At 41.6% G+C, this 24827-nt stretch overlaps 1 protein-coding gene across 1 annotated transcript in view; it reads left to right on the plus strand.

Annotated features, from left to right (window-relative positions):
* Positions 1 to 784: 784 nt before the first annotated feature.
* The window catches only part of LOC138215396 (uncharacterized), a 100770-nt gene continuing 76727 nt past the window's right edge, over positions 785 to 24827 (plus strand). Inside the window, exons 1-6 of the mRNA XM_069177517.1 lie at positions 785 to 1015; positions 5877 to 5918; positions 7544 to 7617; positions 7721 to 7789; positions 9424 to 9526; positions 17295 to 17433. Coding sequence (XP_069033618.1) covers positions 865 to 1015; positions 5877 to 5918; positions 7544 to 7617; positions 7721 to 7789; positions 9424 to 9526; positions 17295 to 17433 — 578 coding nt within the window. The 5' untranslated portion in view covers positions 785 to 864. The remainder of the gene's footprint in view (positions 1016 to 5876; positions 5919 to 7543; positions 7618 to 7720; positions 7790 to 9423; positions 9527 to 17294; positions 17434 to 24827) is intronic.

Here is a 24827-nt window from a genome sequence, read left to right on the forward strand (position 1 = left end):
AAATATTAATAAGGCAATGAGTTGCTGCAAAGTTTTCAGTCACATGGTTTTGAGTATGAATAAGTGAAAGTGTTTGACTTTTGTCTCATTAAGAAAATAAATATAAAGACTTAGAAATATTGAGTGTAAAAGAAGGTTTTTGTGTACCTACTTTTTGTAAACATAATTCCATGGAAGAGGTGAATAAAAACTTTTCGGTCATTTGAGTCTAGTCAAAGCTTGCATGTAGTCTTGAAAGCAGTTGACTTTCAATTTTATCAACTTAAAAAGCAATAAGTTGCCTTAGTTTATTTTAGTTCTGGAAACTTACGGGGGTTTACAGTACAGTCAAGTTGATTTACTTAAAAAAAAACTGAGGCAAGTCATTCCCCCAAAAAATTATACAATAGAAGCTATTAGAATTATTTGATTGAAGAGTCACAATTTAAATTCAACACAAGTTTTTTGCTCAACTATTAAACTCAAATAGTTTAGTTAGAATAATTAGTTACCATTATCATTTATTCTAATTCCGTGTATTTGTCCTAATGAGTTTTTCATTGGACACTATGGAACCATCGGACATCATGTTTATTTGATGTCATGTCAGAGGAAAAGCTGCATTTTGTATCTACTTCTGTCTGTGAACCAAACACCTTAAATATTTCAGGTGTAGTAACTTGAATGCCTTTTCAGAGATGACCTTTTTTCAGTTTTAGTTTTAATTTGAAGGTGCGAGGCTCTCTGATGCTAATCCACTATCACGGAAAGCATCATCGGCCGCGCGCAACATCCGGAGGAACGCGCGCGATCACGCATCAGGAGAGGAGCGGGTCGGGAGAGGATGAACATAGAGTGAAGGAGGTGGAGGGGGAAAGATAGGGAATGAAAATGATGGCGTCCGATGCAGAGGAGATAAGAAACCATACAAGCCCCTGTCCCATCCCCGACAACAGTCTCAGCACTCTGTCCATCAAAATCACGCGGAAAAACCAGGATAGACACTGGAAGTTGCGGTTTATTTATCTGCAGTGCTGTGAGTACCGACACACACCATGACGTTAAACAGCAGGCACAAGCTACACAAGTCCGCTCCGAACATTATGGAGAATATGTCGCCTCTTTACATCAGCCGACGGTTATATTATCAGAACAGAATACATGTTCTCTTATTGCATTTTTGAAGAACTCAACCTCCATTTAACGTGCTTCGGTGGGGGGGGGGAGGCGGCGCCGGGGGGGGGGGCGGTTGCTGCTGCTGCTAAACGCTCACAATGACAGGCACAGAGGGGACATAATGAAGAAATTACTCTTGTTCACACCTCTTACTTATCCCTGCCTAAAAAACGCAATCTTTAACCAGCCTAATCTTTCTTTTTTTTTTTTTAACTATTATTTTTTAATTCAGCATGTCTTTTAATAAACCAAATAGCATCTTACATAGGCCACACATTTCATTAGTAGATTACAGCAGCCAAACTTCTCGTGAACTATTTCAAAAAATTATATTATGTTATAGAAGTAGATGATGAAAGATTTGTTGATGTGCTTCTTTAATCTACATCAATCGGTTACCGACTCTGTCTTAGTTCAAAGTTGTATTTTTATGGATATTTGGATTTGTTATTAATCTGATGTTGCAGCGCAAAACTCAATACATTAAGGGTGTTATAGTGTTTCCTTCAGCAACTGTTTACGGTGAAATATTGGTGCTAAAATGTGGAACAAAAGGTGATGTTCAGACTTGTTTAGACTGTGCAGAGAAAACCGGTTAAACCTTTAGCATACAGTATTTTTATTATTATTTCTAGTAGGGCATGATGTTTGTGGGCAGCATGAAACGGACCTTAAAGCTAAAAGTATGAAAGTTGTCAACCTGTTTTGAATTCTTCTGCTGAATGTGGAAAGTTTCTCTGAGCTGACATTAAATTTGAGTTGTCACAACAAACACGTCTGGTCCGATCAGAAGCTCGATGTAAAAGACAGCCAGTAATCAAACTTTTATAATGAATTTTAATTTTACATATTCATGTATTCTAGATATTATATTGAAAGAGGAGGAGTAAATGCCATCTTAAGAATTTCTAATCAGATAATTGAACATTTTTATGGAAAAACCATATCAGACAGTATTTATTATTCACAGTAGAGCACCTTTGTATCTTCCAGCATGGAGGAGATCTTTAAGGTCAGGTTTAAATCCAGCGCCCTCAATATCCAGAGCTGAGTTTCATGACCAGGTCATTGGCCATGTCGGAGTCACTTAATGCAGTTTATTAAGACTTCCTGACCCGCCACTGCTTCACTCTTTCTTTGTCAAATCACTGCGTCAATCAATTTTCACACCACAGCTGTCAGACTGGGAAGTTAATCACTCACAGAAAATAAATAGAAGCGAACATTGCTTCATGTCACACGCTGCTCTCACATCTGGATGGTGAAGCTCCTCATGGACAGACGATAATGAGTAACATGTGGTGAGACATGTGGCCCCTCTGAGTCCAAGGATGTGAGATGCAACCAGGCCAGATGCAGGAGATTCCAGCTGTTTTCCAGAGATGGAAAAATGCAAAAAGTTGATGGTTTTTGTGGTCAGAGACTGAGCTATGGCAACCATCAGTGAGGTCATCAACCATCAGTGATGTCATCGTTGGTTTGTGAACATTATGAAGCCTCCAGTTCAGATTCTGTCCATCACCATCTTGCTAGTTTGGAGTGGTTTGGAGCAGGAAGTGACCATATTTGGGCGAGCTGGGGGAGGAGCCAGCAGTGGATCTGGCCAACCTGATTGGAAACCTGATGATACTACTTCCCGCCCACTGATAGCTGTAACCTGACTGCATCACAAATGCCTGTCAATCAAACAGACACACCCCCAAAAACACATCTTTATGAAGCTTATTTTCTAATGAATAAGGGTTAATTGTCAGAAGCACCTCCAGAAAACTAATAAGAAAGAGTGACTTTAGCTAACAACACCGAGATAACTGATGGACACATTTTATAGACTTTGTATTTGATGAGAGAAGTTGAATGGGAGTCTATGGAGCCGGAGGCTTTCTGGAGCCGACCTCTAGTGGCACCTGGTGCTATCGCAGCTTAAAACTCTTCTGCATCGGCCTCATTTTTCAGACCCAGAAGCTGTGAACACTTTTATATCCAGTCTATGACAGCAACCTGTGCAGGAAGTTGAGAAAAAACCCTTTGAAAGTGCAGCATGAACATTTCCTAGATGTTGTTTCTTGGAGAGAAGAAGCTGTTGCGTCGTCATCATTTGGTTTGTGAGTAAGATGTGTCAGACTGTAGCGTGCCTGAACACAAGCGACACCGGGACAAACGGAAATCAAAACACCATTTACCTTTATTAAGGTCACTTTGTCCATGTTACTCTCTAACTGTTGTCTTCCTCTTTCTGTCTAAGTTATCGAGTCTCTGTCTTGCATGCCTCGGCAGTGGTGAGAACACAGACTGTATATGAAAAAGATTATGATGACATGTCTGATTGCTGATGCCATATGTCCCTTGGCCATCTTTGGATGGATGTTGAAAGAGCTCAGAACAGGACTGATAAGAGAATCATGAAAAAAGGATCAGGCTGATTTAAACTGACAGCTTCTTTCTACTGTTATGATGGGAGGTCCTTATAGTGCGAGTGATGGATTTGAATGAGACAGAAAAGTGACCTCTCTCGTCAATACAGCCATCAGCCTGTGGTTGGAGATATATGTTACATATGACATACATAGTGTGCTAAACTTGATAATTAGTCTCTTGATGTTGAGATCACAGCCATACCATCCATCTCAGGACTTCCTGTTCATGTCCCAGAATATATGTAGTTGTTTATGAGTTCAGGTTCCTCCCTGGTGGTGTTTGTGTGACAGATAAGACTCTAAACATCTAAACCACCAGGAGCTCTCTATATTACTGTAATTAAAAGATTTGGCCTGACTGATATTATTTCTGTCAGATTTATTAGTATCATTATTTTGCTGTCCCACATCTGACTTTGATGTTTGGATTCACTCGTATCACTTGTCATGGTTTTGCACTTTAGTTTGTTTTTCCTGTTTTACTTTGTAATCACTCAACCCCCAGTGTCTTGGTGTACTTCACTTCCTTCCCTTGTGTGATTATCTGCCCCACCCTAATTAGTTTCAGCTGTCCCTCATTGTCCTCCTCTCCCTGGTGGATTTAGTTAGTGTGTTGCGTCTGCCTGCCCCTGTACTCTTTTTAAAATAATGCAGTAAGTTCTGTGTTCCTTTGTCAGATCTTTTTCTCTGTTTTTTGATGTAGTTGAATCTTGTTGTGTCTTAGGTAGGTAGGTAGGTAGGTATATACTTTATTAATCCCCGAGGGGACATTTTTTAAGTTAGGGTTAAGTTAGGGTTAAGTTAAGTTTTAGTTAGTTCGAATTTCTTAGTTTTTGTTTGTTGCCTTGAGGGTTGGGTATCTACTAAACTGGCAGATAACAATAAGTTTTCTGCTGAGTGCAGCTGAACTGTACCGGAAGTAAGAGAGAGTAACTGCAAACAGAACTGGTGGCTATAAAACAGTTGTTTACTGAATGAAAACACAGACTGTCTACTTGATGCGTGTTTAACCTCTGCAGCGCAGAGCTCGACTCTCTCAGACCTGCTAGAATAAATAAAATAATCTGAGCCTGACCTGATGGGATTTGGTCGAGGCATTTATAATGTTAGATACCGCTTCCCAAGCCGATTTAACATCAGGCCGTGGAGGCCGACTCGTAGCACCTTAAATTCAGTGTAATGAGCATGAACCTCCCCGACAAGTACGTCAGTTTCCTTATGCTTTAAGTTTGGATTGCCATACCAGTCCGCTCCTAAAAAAAACCCTGACAGTCCCCTGTGCCATGTTCAAAGCAGACTTCAGCTAACATGGGATTTATTTTTCCTTTTTTATACGTATTTTCTAACTTGATCCCCTAGGGCTCAAGGATATTCAACGTATATCAAGATAATATCCACAGTCACTCAAATCATTACTTAGTTTCTTGAATCTTCCTGAGGGCTAAGTAGCATTCCCATGTTTATCAGAAGCAGTCATGAAGGACCCTGCAGATAACAGTTATTTGGGGATAACAACTGTAAAAAATGACAGCCTACATCACAGTGAAGAGGAGGCACTTTGCATAACATCACCATTTCATCTGAGTCTGTGGTAATGATAGGGTCTTCAGGCTGCTTATGGTAGATGCTCACAACTACTTTTATTTTACTGGTTGATATCAGTGCATGTAGATAGCTGCAGCTGGGGGCAACATATATATGTTATACTATAATGCTGGCTTTGAAGCTCAGAGCAATAGCAGTGATATGGGACAAGTTGGTTGTGTGAGAAATGAATAAGCTCACTGATGATGTGTGCAGCTCTGCTTGGTTCTTGAGCTGTGAGTAAATTGAAAAAGCAGACGGAGCAGAGAAGGAGGAGGAAGAAGGGTTACGGTGGAAGCTCAGCTGAGATATAATGCCTGGTGCTGAAGTTATTTGACTTTGTGCTGCCTGGTTTCTGTTTGCTTTTTTTTTTTCTAACGAAGTCCCCTTTTCTGCACAAAGCCTGACATGGGAATTGATGGTGTCGATTCCCCAAAATATTCACATCAATATCTTCAGTAATTGTTTGGCTGCCATGTAAATCTCTGTGCTATTCATTTAACATTTTTTTGACACTTGTCTTGTCAAAAGAAAGATAAATATTATTGTTTTAATTGATACGGTGTTATTGTAATGGATTACTCCACACTTTCTGTTTAAACTTGAATGTCTTTGTTTAAATTTGTTTATGAACAGTTTATTGTATTACTCATTCTGAAGCTGTTGACTGGTTTCTGGGCGTTGAAGTAAAATTTGAAATGTGTTTCTTTGTCTTCCCAGATTTCTTGACCATTGCAACAATACTGGGAACTGGAATCTTAGGTAAGTATTCACATATTTTTAATCGAGATGAACGAATCACCAAAATGACCCCACATAAAAATACACCTGGTGATCCATCATGGTGGATTTGAGATAGACATTTATATTTCTGTTTATGGAAAAAAAAAAAAAAAAAAAAAAAGATAGCTAAATTGAGGTAAACATTCATATTGCTGATTAAAAAAAAAGATTTCAAAATGTACACTTGATGACCTTAATGAACATTTTGAATGTTTTTTGGAACATTTCCATGGTGTAATGTGTGAAGCCCATTTAGATTGTGAAAACTTTTCCCCATATTTTCCCCATATGTCAAACATGTTATCACGTGTCCCATGTGGAAATATGAGATGAGATTGAGAAATATGTCGCGCAATAGATTAATATGACACATGATGCAGGCATCTGTATGACCTTTTTGTGAAGATATTCCATACAAAAAAAAATCCAGATGAGCACTTGGGATTTGATGATGAGTTAGATTTGTGCGACACATGAGTCTCATCACACTTGATGAGATTGGATGGCTTGAATTTGGAGAACATGACCAACTTAAAAAGAAACACATTCAAGATAATAAATAAGTTCTGGGTAGGATTACACCTTCCATATAATTCAGTCAAAAATCAGCAGCACCACAAATATGGGCAGAAATATGTGTCAGTAGAATGTACATTTTAATCATTTATATTTGACACCCGACATACAGCGTTAGCTAGCTAGTGATAACTGTAGCCCTGTCATTGTGAATCTGCTCTCAATTGCTCTTCCTCAAAGACCCGGATGTGTGAGGCACGAACTGAATTTCATGAACTGAATTTGAAATGTGAGAGCTGAATTTAGAGTTGAATTTCAAAGTTGACATTTAAATGCTGTTTCAGAGCAAATTAATTAAAATTCAGAATTAAACACTCAGATTCAAGTTTATTGAAATTCAGTTTCAAACTAAAAATTACATTTTAAATTATGCAATTCAAACTCAAATATAAATGATGGAAATTCTGTTTCTACTGACACATCTTTCTGCCCATACACAAACTACACACTGAAAAAATATACTGCAGAATGGATACAACATTTTTTCACAAAGTCTCAACAAAACTATTGTGAAAAAGTTTAGTTGACTGAATTGCAGTTGTTTAACTCATATGATGGTATAAACTTTGGTGATCTATGTTTTCTATCTACTAGATGTCCTTTCTATAATACGCCTTCACTTGCAGCATAATTAAAGCTCTGTCCATCTCTTGGCTGTCATTGGCGCAGCAAATTTAACGGTGCTTTATGACGTGCAGTTAACACCAGAGAGATTTTTGTAGAGGTGGAAATTACATGGGACATTACATTTAACTACTTTGTTTTCAGCAGGGTCTTTGTGTAGTTCCACAGAGGTGGAGCCCTTCCAAGTTAATACTTGTTCAGTCACTTACATCTCATCCTGAAATCAGCACTATCCATTAAATTTAATGGTAAGTTTGAGCCAGAGTGAAGAGGAGTGTCTGTGGGAGGGAAAGACGAGCAGAGGTAATGATGGACAGGCGGGTAGATGCGCTGATAAAAGTCAGAAATCATTTTGCACATGTCTGCAGTTTTCAAATTAATTTCTACATTATTTCTGTTCGCAGGTCTTCCAGTAACAATAGCCCATGCTGGACTGGTGCCTTTCCTGGTCTCTTTTCTCATCGGCTTCTTCGTCCAGGTTAGTGTTATTTAGCACTCTGATGCTTAACAAATTAAACTAACTTATTCATGAATCCAATTTCAAATAAAAAAATATCTATTTTTCATCCCCTTTTATGCAGGCCTTGCTTATCTACCTGTTTGTGGAACTTCTTCAGAAATGTCAAGTGGTGCAGCTGGACTCTCTGAAGGTCAGTAGATGGACTAACCCAGCACAACACCTGCATTTGACTTTTTAGACTTCACACAGAAAATGTGGAAACTACATTCAGGAGCAGTAATGATACGATGTATGAGGTACCTGTGGCTCAGGTGGTCTAGTGGGCTGCCCCCTAATTTAATTGCTGGCTCCTCTTGTCAACATGCTGAAATGAGAAACTGAACCTCATATAGTTCCAGATGGGTGTGTGGGAATGGATGAATGTGAAGCAAAAATTGTAAATGTAAAAATGTGCTATAGAAGTGCAGTCCATGTACCATTTACCAGAGCGGGTGGGTTTTTATTCAAGTAGGTGAATGAAAAAGTTCAGATAAAAAGATACATTTTTGTGAAACCATTAAAAATTAAAAAATGTTACTTCTGTGCCACTTTTTGAGCAGAATGGAAGAGATTTTTCACTGCAGACTTTGACTTATAGCAGAAAACATAATAGTATAGGCAAAAGAAATATGTTGAAAGATGTCTCTCAGAGAGTCGGCCCTTTCAACTCTAGGATGGAGGAACTCCCTCACATACACCTTTATTGCATTCATTATAATGAGTAATTTATTTAAATGTACTTGTACATTTCCTACTATTCACATGACTGTTTTGGAAAAGGGAATATCTTAAAAGTTAAACTTCAAACTTCTGATGATTTTGTTGAATTTAGATTTCATTCATGGTCATGGGATGTACAACCCTGTTTCCAAAAAAGTAGTGACGCTGTGTCAAATGTAAATAAAAAAAGGAACGCAATGATTTGTAAATCCCATAAACCCATATTTAATAGCAAATAGCCCAAAGACAACATTTCAAATGTTAAAACTGAGAAATTGTATTGTTTTATTAAAAATATGTTCTTATTTTGAATTTGATGGCAGAAACACGTCTCTAAAAAGTTGTGGCAGGGTCAACAAAAGACTGGAAGAGTTGTGCAACCCCAAAAAAATAATATCTGACAACTAATTAGGTTACCATGACAACAGATCAGTAAAATGATTGGGTATAAAAAGACCATTTGAGAGAGGCAGAGTCTCTCAGCAGTGAAGATGGGGAGAGGTTCAGCACTCTGTGAAAGACTGTGTGGGAAAATAGTGAAACAATCCAAGAATAATGTTCCTCAACATAAACCTACAAAGAATTAGTGGATTTCATCGTCTACGGTTCATAATATCATTAAAAGATTCAGAGAATCTGGAGAAATCTCTGAACACAATGGACAAGGCTGAAAACCAATATTGGATGATGGTGATCTTCAGGCCCTCAGGCAGCACTGCATTAAAAACAGACACAATTCTGGAGTGGAAATCACTGCATGGGCTCAGACTTCTGAAAACCATCGTCTGTGAACACAGTTCATCGCCGCATTCACAAATGCAGGTTAAAACTCTCCAAAGAAGAAATCAGATAGAAACATGATCCAGAAACAGTTTCAACATTTCATATGTTGTCTTTAGTCTATTTGCAATAGAATATTGGTTTCTGTGATTTGTAAATCATTGCATTCTGTTTATATTTACATTTTACAAAGTATCCCAACTTTTTTGGAAACAGTGCCATAGTAGTAAATGTTGACTGACCACAGGGGGATAATGTTCTCACTTCTTCCGATTGTAATCATAGACCGGTGTTGCAGAGTGTTTTGTGATGGATCAAGTGGGTGTGGAGGATCCAGCCCCCACAGAAGAGGAGGAGGACGAGGATGAAGGTGAAAATGCAGAAGTAGGTAAGAAACCATTTCCTTCAATGAATCCCACTTCGTTGTTCATTTTACCTTCATGTTTGTGAGGAGCGCTACAAGACATTTCCTACTGCCTGCGACTTGCTGCCTGCATCCCATGTGCATGGCAGTAACAGGATGTCTCGGTATTCATCGCAGCAGCCGGGTTAACGGGTTACAGTAGCCAGGTTAACGGCTTACAGCAGCCGCGTTAAAGGGTTGCAGCAGCCGGATTAACGGGTTACAGCAGCCGCGTTAAAGGGTTACAGCAGCCGGGTTAACGGGTTACAGTAGCCGCATTAAAGGGTTACAGCAGCCTCGTTAAAGGGTTGCAGCAGCCGGGTTAATGGCTTACAGCAGCCGCGTGAACAGGTTACAGCAGCCGCGTGAACAGGTTACAGCAGCCGCGTGAACAGGTTACAGCAGCCGCGTGAACGGGTTACAGCAGCCGCGTTAACGGGTTACAGCATCCGGGTTAATGGCTTTCAGCAGCTGGGTTAACGGGTTACAGCAGCCGCGTTACTGGGTTACAGCAGCTGGGTTAACGGGTTACAGCAGCCGGGTTAACGGGTTACAGCAGCTGCGTTAACTGGTTACAGCAGCCGCGTTACTGGGTTACAGCAGCTGGGTTAACGGGTTACAGCAGCCGGGTTAACTGGTTACAGCAGCCGCGTTACTGGGTTACAGCAGCTGGGTTAACGGGTTACACTATCCGCGTTAACGCGGGTTAACAGGTTTATTGCAGCCGGGTTCACGGGTTTATTGCAACCGCGTTACCGAGTTACAGCAGCCGGGTTAATGGGTTACAGCAGCTGCGTTAACGGGTTACAGCAGCCGCGTTAACGGGTTACAGCAGCCTCGTTAAAGGGTTACAGTAGCCGCATTAATGGGTTACAGCAGCTGCGTTAACGGGTTACAGCAGCCGCGTTAAAGGGTTACAGCAGCCGGGTTAACGGGTTACAGCAGCCGCATTAAAGGGTTACAGCAGCTGCGTTAACGGGTTACAGCAGCCGGGTTAATGGCTCACAGCAGCCGGGTTAACGGGTTACAGCAGCCGCGTGAACAGGTTACAGCAGCCGCGTTAACGGGTTACAGCAGCCGGGTTAACGGCTTACAGCAGCCGCGTTACTGGGTTACAGCAGCTGGGTTAACGGGTTACACTATCCCCGTTAACGCGGGTTAACAGGTTTATTGCAGCCGGGTTCACGGGTTTATTGCAACCGCGTTACCGAGTTACAGCAGCCGGGTTACCGGGTTAACAGGTTTATTGCAGCCGGGTTAACGGGTTTATTGCAGCCGCGTTAACGGGTTACAGCAGCCGCGTTAATGTGGGTTAACGGGTTTATCGCAGCCACGTTAATGCAGGTTAACGGGTTTATTGCAGCCGCGTTAACGGGTTACAGAAGCCGCGTTACTGGGTTACAGCAGCCGGGTTAACAGGTTACAGCAGCCGCGTTACCGGGTTACAGCAGCCGGGTTAGCGGGTTACAGCAGTCACGTTACCGAGTTACAGCAGCCGGGTTAATGGGTTACAGCAGCCGCGTTAAAGGGTTGCAGCAGCCGGGTTAACGGGTTACAGCAGCCGCGTGAACAGGTTACAGCAGCCGCGTTAACGGGTTACAGCAGCCGGGTTAACGGGTTACAGCAGCCGGGTTAACGGGTTACAGCAGCCGCGTTAGCGGGTTACAGCAGCCGCGTTAAAGGGTTGCAGCAGCCGCGTTAATGGGTTACAGCAGCTGCGTTAACGGGTTACAGCAGCCGCGTTAACGGGTTACAGCAGCCGCGTTAAAGGGTTGCAGCAGCCGGGTTAACGGGTTACAGCAGCCGCGTGAACAGGTTACAGCAGCCGCGTTAGCGGGTTACAGCAGCCACGTTACTGGGTTACAGCAGCCGGGTTAACGGGTTACAGCAGCCGCGTTACCGGGTTACAGCAGCCGGGTTAACGGGTTACACTATCCGCGTTAACAGGTTTATTGCAGCCGGGTTAACAGGTTTTTTGCAGCTGCGTTAACAGGTTACAGAAGCCGCGTTAACAGGTTACAGCAGCCGTGTTAATGCAGGTTAACGGGTTTATCGCAGCCGCGTTGATGCGGGTTATCAGGTTTATCGCAGCCGCGTTAATGGGTTACAGCAGTCGCGTTAACGTTTTACACTATCCGCGTTAATGCGGGTTAACAGATTTATTGCAGCCGTGTTAGCGGGTTACAGAAGCCGCATTAAAGGGCTACAGCAGCCGCGTTAATGCGGGTTAACGGGTTTATTGCAGCCGGGTTAACAGGTTTATTGCAGCCATGTTAACAGGTTACAGCAGCCTGTGTGTCACAAGCATTTCATGCTTGCTGCTGCGGAGTGTCATCTCAGGCTTCTGGTGTGCTGTGTGTTTGTGTCCTGCTCTAAATGAGGGTTACTATTAGTAATGCCTTTTGCTTACAAGTCTTTATTGTCCGACTTTAAACAGTTGATTAATCGCGGCTGTTTTCCAAGAAAACCTCGGTGTAGAAAGATCAGGCTCGCAGTACCATCGCCAGACAGCTGTCACGCACACGTCACGGAGGCAGTGTGTCCGAGACTTCATCCTTCTGGCCCAAGCATGAGACTCAGCAAGCTGCTCTGAATAAAAATGAGTCGTTGGAAGGAAACAGATTTTATTAGGTTTCTTTTCTTCTGGTCATGACCTGTCGCTCTGCGTTTGCCATTGATCTCATCCAAAAAAGCCATTACTGCTTGACTACTTGGTATAACTGCACTCACATGAAAACTATTTTTTGACACGTCCAATTTCCTTTTTCGATTTACAATGATTCAGTGTTTGCACTTCAAATACAGTTTTCACAATTAACAGTGGTACAATGTCTAAATAAGGATTTTACAGAAATAAGAATAAGATGTAACATTTTTTTCAGAGTAGATGAACAGATATTATGATTTCTTTCTTTCAAGCTGTTTCTAAACTATAAGATAAGTAGGGCTGCAGTGCAAATGTCCTCAGTGTCGCAACACATTATATTAAATGGGATCATATTGCACCATAAACTTGCTGCATCAGGACAGGATGGATTTGTATTGATCTTTTAACCTGATATTTCATCTCACTGGTTGCATAATTACCTTGATCAAATATATCTTTGTGGGTCAGATACACTGGGTAAATTCTTTCAGAAAATAAATTTAAAAAAAAAAAATCTTTCTAAGCATAATTCTGAAAAATTACCACGATTTCCCAGATTTTTAAGCTTCTTTGTTTTTTCATCTGCAGCTCTTTTAAATTTGATTTTGATTCAGTTCTATGTTCATGTGAACTCAGTATTTCCTCCACATTTAACTGTTGTCTTAATGAATTCAACATCAATGCTAAATCCTGAAGAGCCAATTCCATCAGTACAACAATCTATTTATGTCATACAGACCTCACCATTTCCCTGAGTTCCTGGCTTTAATGAAAATACTGTTTTAAATTCAATCAATTCCAAACATTTGTGTTAGTCTGGTATCAGTAACACTTCATGCAGTAAAGGCCTTCTAATGGATGATGGAGCGTAATCCCTCCTTCGTAGCACAGTTCAAACGTGACATATCAGCACTGTATTGAATTTGTTGATAGCTGTTCAACTGAGATCAATAAAATGCCGAAATAGAGACTAATGGGATTGAAATGGTCTGTGACGATACATTTTTTGGTAAAAGGCAATTTCACAAATTTCTAATTTACTTCACGAAAAATTGTATTATTCTGAATATAATGTGTAGGTAATGACACTTTTATTTTTCTGCAACAGCCGTGTTTGAAGATTTGAAAATAAGACTTGTTAGGTTTAAAAGCTCTGTTTTTATTTCTCAGTGGTGTTTAGTCGTTTTTATACACCCGAATCTTTTTGCTATAAATTCATTTTCAGTGTCTGAGGTCGCCCATTGACTCTTTGTCTCCAGTTGCATTACATAGTCACCAAAGTACTCATTGTGCGAGTGTGTGTGCATGTAGGAGTGCAGCGAGTGCTTGGACTTGGTTTGGAGCGAGCAGCCCGACGGAGCCACCCGTCATTCACTGAGTAACAAAAGATGTTTTCCAGGAATTTTAGAAGGTTCTCTGAAGAAAAAGGACCATCTTATACTTTGATATTCAAGGTTCAATCTCCCCTGCACACTGTTTATTCTCACATCCCTCAACCTGTGACTTTCATTTTTCCACTTTGTTTTCTAAGAACTGCTGTCCAGTGATCACATTCTTCCCCGTAAAAACTCTGATAACAGCTGTCCAGATGTGACTTGAGGTTTATGGCATTCATCAGTAAAATGTCTTGAGCATCTCAACTCAGCCCTATGTATGACTGACCCTTTCCTTGTACTGTATGCGTGGGCTCATAAGTAAAGATGTAAATGATTTTTAGGAGTTTGATGTTGCATAAATGATCTAACACAGAATATTGAGCCACATCACCACCAGTTAGCTAGCTGACGGTAATAACCAGCTGACATATTACTGATGCCAGCACTTGTTCCAGCGGACCGCTGCCAAACCAGCATAATGTCTGTTAAAAGTTTCAATGTGAAAAAACTAAAACAGAAATAAACAGACTTACTTGTGTTTGAGGTTGTGGCGTCTTCTGACTCTCTGCGCCACATATGGGGAGAGAAAGTTGGAACTGAAAAACTAAAGATTGGCATTGAAACTAAAAATGTTGCCGAAAACAAAACGGTCTCTTAAAAAAAGACAAAGAGGAAGAATAATCTATTGAAACGCACATCGTAATGAAAAAGAACAAAAATAAAGTTTCAGATTTCAGAAACTTTAAGTTTTACCCACATTAGATAATAAAGATCAACTGGGTCATGACTTCACTTTAAGACCCACAAACATGATGAACACATGAGTAGCTAATGCTTCTTGGTGATGATGTCATGATGATCTCTTTGCGGCACAGTTTGGTTCAGTGGACCAAAGTGTTGATGCTATGATTAATGTGCTGTTCATGCAGAATGAAAGACTTTGACTTCATGTTACGATTATGATTATATTCAGTGTAATTCATGCATCTTTACTGTGAGGTGTTACTGCTTTTACTTCAGTAAAATGTTGAATGTGGGACTAAACAGTGAATGCTGCACTTAAGTAAAATGATCCGCACACTGCTGCTCTTAATAAATTATAGATTGGAATAAATAAAGACTGTAGGCACTTCCTTTTATCTGCAGGATTGTCCACAAAATAAACACTGTGAACAACAAAGTTAACAACCCAAAAAACACTGATTTTTTTAATTAGCTGTCCACTCGTATAAAAAACATCATTATCTAATTAAATTAGACAAAAACACCTCTTAAGCATAAAAGCTGCATGTGCACTTCCTGGTGAGGAAGACTGGATGCTTTTATATTTAAACTGGAGCACAGATGGTGTGTGTGTGTGTGTGTGTGTGTGTGTGTCAATGCCCTACTCTTATGTAATGGTTTCTGCATCGCTATTAATTTAACATGTCTATTTGACATTAATTCTACATGCTTGTTTTGACTGTTATATTCAATAACCAACACTCTGCCTGTTATGTGGTGGGTGTTTTTCCAGGACCCAAATGCAAGCTCACAGACTCGAGGTTTCAAGTTCCAAAAATACAGTCTTTATTGTCCAAAAACAAACAAAAAACTACAAACCAAAAGGTGGCACCGAGCGTGTCCACTTACTTCCAGTCGGGAGGGCAACTCGACCGACAGCTCCAGGGGGACACGGGTAACAGGGCAGCCGGCAGACCAGCGGAAGGGACGGCGTCAACAATCTTCCAAGCCGGGAGGGCAACTCCACCGACTGATGATTTTGACGGGGATATCCGCAGGAGACACAGAGGCCGGAGGAACGGGAACGGGAACAGGACTGACAGAGAGCTGACGGGGAGCAGACGGAAGACGGACGGAGAGCAGACGGAAGACGGACGGGTGGCTAAACAAAAATGCACCCATAACCAGAGTTGTGCAGGGGCAGGTTACATATAGTCTGGGGAGGTGATCAGGGAGATGCAGCACACCTGCAGGTGGTGATCAGGGGTGAGTGGCTGCATCTGCTGGGACTGGTGAGGGGCGTGGCCACGGGAGGTGAGGGGTGTGGTCACAGACAAAGACAGGGGACACAGGAGGAGAGGTGATCTGATCGGGGGCAAAACGGAGGACAAAACTGAACTCCTGACACTGCCAGGATCTTTTCCATCAAAGTTATTACAGCATTAACAGGCAGAACAATCCTGATTGGCCATATGTGTTTGGGCCAGGTATCCACCTGTCCACGCAGCGAGCAGGAAAGCAGCAACACACACTGAGGGTTCATTGAAAAGGACAACTTGCTGCAACACATAAAGTTCAGAGGTTTCAGGAAAGTTAAATACTCTTCAAAAGAATAATGCACAATGCAATTAGTAGTTGAAGCAGAATATAAAAATGATCCTTAACATGGTGGAGCTGAGGCAGACAGAGAGGGAACAAATCCTCAATCAACCTTTTTTCCACTGGAAGACACCGAGGTATTCTCCCTGAAAAAATAGGTTTTATTTACGCCAAACAAAAACAGAAAATATTTGACAAAAATGTGTCTGCATGAGCCCATAAAAGAGGTCAACTAAACCTCTAACAGAAAAATCACACCGGGGAACATGCACACTGTCTGATCAGACCATTTAGAGACAGAAGGGGAACACAAACAGCTCACTACCACCTGAACTACAGCTGACAAGAAGAGGACTCACCCTGAAAGAGCAACTTATTTAAATATTATCCAAATCAAATTGGAGCAAAAACTAAAGAAATTCTCAAGAAATCAACAGAATATCTAAACTGATGAATAAGGAAAGACTTCCGTTTCATTGTCTTTGGACATAATCATGAAACTCTGTAGAAGTGACCACTGGGTCTGGAGGTTCTGGTGACTACTGGAAATATAACCAGGTGTATTTTGAGTTGGTTGTAGAAACCTCTTCATGTTATGTTGATCAACATAATATTAATATAATTTTAGACAACCAGAACAGGTGTTTTTTGTTTTTCTTTGAATCCGGGTTTGTTAATAGCAGGTTTTTGCTCTGTGTCACTGAGGGAGAGGAAGATGAGGTCCGTGGCAGATTTCAGACCACACAGAAAAACAGGAACATTTATGAATTACAAAAAAAAAACAAAAAAAAAAACATTATTTAGGGCCTGAGCACCAAGCATCAGTGCGAAAGCCCTATTGTTTTTAATCATTGTTTTTGTTATTATTTAGCATTATTATTTATGATTTTGAAATATTGGATATTTTCAGTATTAGTTGTCCGGTAACTCAGCTCCTATTAACTTTTACGCAGACAGTCTGAAGGACAAACCAATCAGCGACCAGTGTCAGTGCTTAATTGTTTGTCCCGCATCTCCTTCACTGTGATTGGACAGCTTTTCCACTGTCGCTGACCGGAAAAAATGGCTGAACATTCAGCGCTCGGCGGAGAATAAATCCTCAGCACCTCGTCAAGCTGCTGGTGTTCATTAAAACTATTTAGAAAACCTCTGTACTCAGGAGAAACTCTTCGGTGGACATGGTAGGTAGCTGCAGCGGTTTTGGCGCGTGCTGATTGGTTAACATTAACCCGAGGTCTACGCCCAGTAGGGTGGAGCATGATTCTCTATGGAGGGTGAACAGACCATATTCATGCAGTGAAACTGGATCTGGTGGCAGCAGCCTTTGGGAAACAGCCCTTAACTGCTAGTTTAATAAGTTTAGTTGTTGGTCCGGTGCTGAACGTCCTCGTCCATCTTTCTGTCTCAGATACAGGTCTCCTACAGCCCAGCGGGTTACTTCTTCACCACCAAACTGAAGGCCTGCAGCCCAACCTTCATCTCCTTGGACGCCTCTTCCTCTCCCGGCCCATGAGCCACGCGTTCAACTGCATTCTCCTCTTCCAGTTGTAAGTTGCCATGGCAATGATCTTTGCAGGATCTTAATGTTGCATTATTTACCTATCATACGTTCAATAACAGAACGTGGGAGGAAGTTAGTGAGCAAGTAGGTGGTTTTCCATCCTTGTGATGTATAAATTAAACCTCTGTTAATTTGCAGTGAGCTGTCTTCCTAGTTCAGTTTCTGCATGTTTGCTTCATGAAATATATTTAGATTATTATATTTATATGTGAATTTTTTTTGCTATTTTCCTGAGCGTATGGACCCTTTACTTCTAGCACCAGGTTTCTCTCAAAATCACATTGCATTCAGAAAATAGTCACTTTTTTGCGTTGTGCATATGATTTTAAACAGATGTAATTGCCATTTCCCACCATTCATCTCCACTCCCATAATAACAAAGTGAAAACATGTCTTTTAGAAGATTTTATAAACGTACTAAAAATCAACATCAGAAATCTCACAATGACTAAAATATGAGGGTGAATCACTAAGTTGTGAGACTACTGCTCGTTGGCGTGAACAGTGAATAGCACGGCGACCCCAAACAAGGCTCAAATACGCATGTAACTCAGGAACTGATGATGATCAAGAGATGAAATTTGTACCGGTTACTCATCAGTGTTATATCTTCCTGCTACTCCGTGCACGTCACGGTGCTGTGCTCCGTGCACGAGCACAAGCAGCAGTCCCAGAGCTTATTGATCTACCCTGGTACTTGCACCCGCCTGTGGCCAGCTGAATTAACAGAGCACACAGCTGTGTATAGAAGGTGCAACAATTCATGCCAACTCTCTGTAGACCACACAGATCGGGACAAGTAAACCATTTCTAAGGCTTTGTGTGCAAGAACACAGTCACCTCAGTTAATGGGACATAGAAGAAGTTTGAAACCACCAGGAGCCAAATTCACAACGATTATTGGCTTCTTACTAAACTAATGACTTGCTAAACCTTTTATAAGGAGTCTCATCTTAGGAGAGATTTAGGAAACTTCTCAGAGACTCTGATCAAGGAAAGGACAGAAACCCTGATATTAGTGAGGAAGTTTTGGTCCACCCCGTTGCTCGGTGACGCATCCTTTTAAAAGATGCGATTGATTGATCCAAATAAATGCACTCTTGGTGAGAAATGGCTCAGAATGGCAGAGTGACATCTAGAGGAAATAAAATGAACCGAGTGTGGATCATAGTCTGTGAAAATGTTTGTGTGATGACTGCTGATGAAGGTTGAACAGACTCCATGTACATAAGATAAAGTAACTTGTAGTATCATGGCGAGGTTCTCAAAATGGCCGCTGCTTTACGGGCACATGTATCAACAAAAACGAATGCTTTCGATAACTTTTAATCCCTTTTACTTTTAATCCCAAACATGTTCTCTGCACAGTTAATGTGTTGAACAAAATTCAAGTCATTTTGACAAAATCCCCAGGAGGAGTTCGACAAAGTACCTAATCAGCAAAAATGGCAACTAAATTCAAAATGGTGGACTTCCTGTCGAGTTGACGTAATGGTGCAATATAACTTTTTTGTATGTCTAGGTGTGATACACATGTCCACCGGATTTCGTGAATGTAGGTAAATGTGGCCGCTGGAGCATCTCTTTAGGGGACGCTAGCGAGCCATTTAGCCACGTCCACTGGCGACTCCACTAGAATGCGAAATTTTTCACTGGGAGACTACTCATGTCTCCCGGCGAAAAATTAGGGCTTTCGCACCTTCGGTGCTCGGGCCCTAAAAACTGTTTTGCACCACTCAGGGCCGAGACTTTACTGTATCAGCCTGAATATAAGGGACAGCTGTTCTATATTTGGTGATCAAGCACTGCAGTTTTCTGCAGTGTTGCATGATGGGATGTTGGTCTGTTTGTGGCATGTGGTGCTGCTCGGTTAGTGGGTGTTTATGCTGTAGTGAGTCTGTCACACTTAATCAGCCCTAAAAGTGTTTGTTTGGTCCAGTTTCATTTGCAGCAGTTTGTGAAGGCTCCTGCAACATATTTCACATACACACACACACACACACTCACATGGACGCACGTACACACACTCACTCACACGCACACACACTCTCACACACACACACACACACACACACACTCTCGCACACTCTTACACGCACAGAGACACACGCACGCACACACAAACACACACATACACTCACACACGCACACATGCACTCACACACACGCGCGGACATATACACACACACGCACACACACACACACACTGCCACACACGCACACAAATGGACACACGCACACACATACCCACACACACACACACACTCACACACATGGACACACACACGTCACCAAACTAACCTTCCTGTGAATCTTCTGAACAGCATGTGAGAAACAGTCTCTCAGGTTTTCAGACTGAATCATGACATCATAACATTTCACTGTCGGCTCTGTTTAGCCACTGCTACTGAAACACAGCAATATCCCAGCATGCTTAATTTAACAATGCTGGAGTGAAACTAGCTGGGCCGTTTCATTTTCAGTGTTCTGGACCAGCAGAACTTCTCTTAACTGAGCCAGGACAGCAGACGTGTAAAAACTGTCCTTGAGCTTCACACTTTATATATCACCGGCCTCTGCTGCACACTCCTGAAATATTGAGACTAACAAGCCACAGCCAAATACGGATAAAATATGATCCGTGCCACAGCATCTGCAGTCCACCAACTTTTTAAAGGCACCCTCCTGTTTTCACTCACTGCTCTCTGGCCTTAATTGAAAGTTGTCAGCTTGTGAGGCCACTGTAGCTAGTGAATGCAGAAATGGTCTGATGATGTAAGAATTCGTGGTGTGATCACAGCTGACACAGAAATACTGTAGAAAGACACACACTGAAATCGGTTCTCTTTTGGTCCTTTTTGGTCGCTCCAAGCACCCGTACCGTAACACCACGGATAGTCTCGCACTTACAATCCTAGCGGCGGCTAGCTGGACCGGTTTGGTTTGAACATGATACAATGCTAAAATGTTAAAAACACGAGTCCATGGATATCTTTGTTCATCAGATATCTCAGTTCATCAGATATCTTTGTTCATCAGATATCTTAGTTCATCAGATATCTTTGTTCATCAGATATTTTATTTCCAACCAGACTGAGCTAGCTGAGCAGTTTAGTGTTTCTATGTGCTGTATTTATTCAGTTGGAGACTAGAAATCCTCTCTGTTGCTAGGTGGTTGCTAAGGGTCGGACTACTTCCTGGAGTAGTAAACATTGCATATGTTACATAAGAGTCTACTGATTGTTTTCCAGTTGTTAGTCATACCTCATGTGTTGCCATGGAAATGGAGATCACACTAACAAAAAGTTTAATATTTAGAGAGTGAATTTCTCCACAATATGAAAACATTTAGATTACATGTTTTATTTAGATGGTAACTTGTTGTATTGCTTAAGTGGAGTTCTGCGTTCTTTCTGTTTCTCTGGTCACGTACAGCTCTGTTTTACAAAAAGGCACCAATGTAGCATAAGTTGATTTGTTTTTGTGTTATTTGTACGTATGATTTGCAGCACTGACCGGTTTGTGTGTCGGTGTGTGTGTGTGTGTGTGTGTGTGTGTGTGTGTGTGTGTGTGTGTGTGTGTGTGTGTGTGTGTGTGTGTGTGTGTGTGTTTTATAGTGTGTCCTGACGGGCCCAGAGGAGGGGGGCGGGGCTTTTAGCATCGCTGGTGGAAGGTCTTGTTATCAGTGTGTGAGCAGCTCTGGAACACCTGCCGATCGATAGTTCCCTCATTGTGTTCAAGGAGGCTTAGTGGTCAATCGATGCAGAGGCTCGACCGCACCGAGACACAGACACACACACACACATCTGCATCTTTTACCCTCGGCGCCCCCTGGTCTTTATGTAGTGCCCTACACGGTGGGGCTGTTGTTCAACACACATAATGAAACACTTATGCAATGCAGCACACACACACAATATATGAATCCACATAACCAAAACAAGCTGTTCACTGACAGAATATGTAATATAATATATAGCTTTAATTTAATATACATATGTACTTTTAAATAATTAGACACATTTTAATTCAAAAGGATGAAACCCGAAAACGAATACCTCGCAGAGCCAGCTTGGTACACACTCACATCGGACTAATGAGGAGATAACAGAGCAGGAAGTAGCAGCGGACAAAATTAAAAAAAATCTTCCTTATTGAACCTTTGCTTCTCATTATTGTTCTATGTTTATTAAGAGGGAATACGTTATATGCAGAGTCCCTGGGATTTTAGTTTTACCAAATCTAATTCCTTCATGTAATTTCCTCTTGTAGAAGCGTATTACCCTCTGCAATTTGCATACCAGCCTCATGTGGGAGTGGACGACGCCATCATCTACCTGCTGCAACGAGCTCAGTCTCACCTGGATGGAACCGGTGACTCTGTGAGAATCACTTTCTTTGATTTCTCCAGTGCATCCAACACCATCCAACCACTGCTACTGAGTGAGAAGCTGCGGGTGGTGTGGGTGGACGCGTCCACCGTCTCCTGGATCACTGACTACCTGACAGGCAGACCACAGTTTGTCCGTCTGGGCAGTGTGCTGTCTGAGACGGTGGTCAGTGGTACTGGAGCTCCTCAGGGAACTGTTCTGTCCCCCTTTCTGTTCACCTTCTACACAACTGACTTCCAGAACAACTCAGAGTCCTGCCATCTGCAGAAGTTCTCTGATGACTCTGCAGTGGTAGGGTGTATAAGGGATGGACGGGAGGACGAGTACAGGGCAGTAGTGGAGGACTTTGTGGAGTGGGTGGGAAGAAATCACCTGCCCCTGAACGTGGCCAAGACCAGAGAGATGGTGGTCGACTTCAGGAGGAAGACGATGGCTCCACAACCGCTGAGAGTTCTGGGAGAGGAGGTGGACATGGTTGAGGAGTACAAGTACCTGGTGTCTCCATGACAACAGACTGAACTGGAAGACCAACATCAACGCTGTCTACAAGAAGGTGATGAGTCGACTTTTTCTTGAGGAAACTTCAATCCTTCAATGTGTGCAGCAAGATGTTGGAGATGTTCTACCATCTGTTGTGGCCAGTGCTTTGTACTTCACTGGGGTCTGCTGGGGGAGCAGCATTGGAGCCGGTGACACCAACAGACTTAACAAACTGGTTAAGAAGGCCGGCTCCATCATTGGCTGCAATCTGGACAGCCTGGAAAAGGTGGTGGAGAGGAGGACGCTGAGGAAACTATTATCCATATTGGATAATCCTGACCACCCTCTCCACCACCTGCTGCAGGGACAGCGGAGCACTTTCTCCAAAAGACTCCTCCAGCTCCGCTGTCACAAGGACAGATACAGGAGATCATTCCTGATACAGGAGATCATTCCTGCCCACTGCAATAAGACTGTACAATAACTCACCTCTGGCAAAATCCATCACACAACAATAACACCGTTGTCTGTTTTTTTCTTGTTTGTTTAAATAAATAAAAAAATAATTTTAAAAAAACCTTTGCACTATTGTTTAGTTAGTTTTAATTGAATTTAATTATTCTATTTTATTTTATTCTATTTATTGTATATACTGTGCATTTTTATATTTAATATTTTTTACTGTTATTTTATTGCTTTCCTGTATCTATAAATGCTGCTGTAGCAAAAAAAAATGTCCCCTTTGGGATTAATAAAGTAACTATCTATCTATCTATTAACGCTTCTACAGGAGGAAATTACATGAGTTGCAGGAAATGCCCCTGCTACATGATTAGTTGACTGGATAACTGCATGAATACAGCTGTTCCTAATAAAGTGCTCGTGTACAGTACTCGTGCTCGTGTTAGGAACAGCTGTTCCCAATAAAGTGCTCGTGTATTGTATGCTATATTACTAACATACACGAGCGAAGGAACTGAATGGAGACAACAGACAATAAGAAAAAGCTATGGGAGAGAAAAGGATGGTGAGGTATGAGTCAGTTAAAGAGTAGGAGGAAAGAAAAGAAGCTCAGCATGTAACGAGGTCCTCCAGCAGCCTCGGCCTATAACAGCATAACTAAGGGTTGGTTCAGGTCTACCTGAGCCAGCCCTAACTATAGGCTTCATCAAAAAGGAACGTTTTGAGTCTAATCTTAAAGCTAGAGAGGGTTTCTGCCCCTCCAACACAAACTGGGAGCTGGTTCCACAGGGGAGGAGCCTGAAAACTGAAGCTCCGCCTCCCATTCTACTTCTGGAAACTCTAGGAACCACAAGTAGACCAGCGTACTGAGAGAGAAGTGCTCTGCTGGGATTATATGGTTCTATAAGATCTCTAAGATATGATGGAGCCTGGTCATGTAGAGCTTTGTAAGTCATCAAGAGAATTTTAAATTCTATTCTTGATTTCACAGGAAGCCAGTGAAGAGAAGCTAAAACTGGAGAAATATGATCTCTCTTGTTAAATCCCGTCAGTACTCTTGCTGCAGCATTTTGGATCAGCTGCAGGTTTTTAATGAGTAATTTGGACATCCTAACAACAAGGAATTATAATAATCTAGTCGAGAAGTAACAAACACATGAATGAGTTTTTCTGCGTCACGCTGAGGAAGGATTTTCCTGATTTTATGAATATTACGTAGATAAAAGAAGGCAGTTCTGGAGATTTGCTTTATATGGTGTCTAAAGGACAAATCCTCATCAAAGATGACTCCAAGGTTCCTCCCAGTTTTGCTGGAGGCCAAGACAACGTCCTCCAGAGTAACTAAGTGATTACAGAAAGAGTTTCTGAGGTGTTTAGGACCAAGTACAAGAACTTCTGTTTTGTCTGAATTTAGAAGCAGGAAGTTTTTGGTCATCCAGGCCTTTATGTCTTTTAGACAGGCTTCAAGTTTTACTAACTGATTAGTTTAATCTGGTTTTATAGAAAGATATAGCTGAGTGTCATCTGCATAATAATGGAAGTTGATGCAGTGCTTCCTTATGACATCTCCTAATGGAAGCATGTACAAAGTAAAAAGTATTGGGCCTAACATTGAGCCTTTTGGAACTCCATAACTAACTCTTGTTTGTCTGGAAGATTCATTGTTGACATGGACAAATTGGAATCTATCTGATAAGTAGGATTTGAACTAATCTAATGCAGTTCCTTTAATCCTCGTAACATCTTCTAATCTCTGTAATAAGATCGTATGATCAATCGTATCAAAAGCAGCGCTGAGGTCCAGAAGAACAAGTACAGAGACCAGTCCATTATCTGAGGCTAATAAAAGGTCATTAGTAACTTTCACCAGAGCTGTTTCTGTGCTATGATGAACTCTAAAGCCTGACTGAAAATCTTCAAACAGATCATTCCTTTGTAAATGATCAAAAAGTTGATTTGCAACAACTTTTTCAAGGATTTTAGAAATAAACGTCAGGTTGTAAATTGGTCTATGGTTTCCTAAAACAGCTGGATCAAGAGTTGGCTT

The sequence above is a fragment of the Embiotoca jacksoni genome, unplaced genomic scaffold (assembly GCF_022577435.1).
Source record: "Embiotoca jacksoni isolate LCO1_2020_lvr unplaced genomic scaffold, fEmbJac1.0.p SCAF_74, whole genome shotgun sequence".
NCBI lineage: Eukaryota > Metazoa > Chordata > Actinopteri > Embiotocidae > Embiotoca > Embiotoca jacksoni.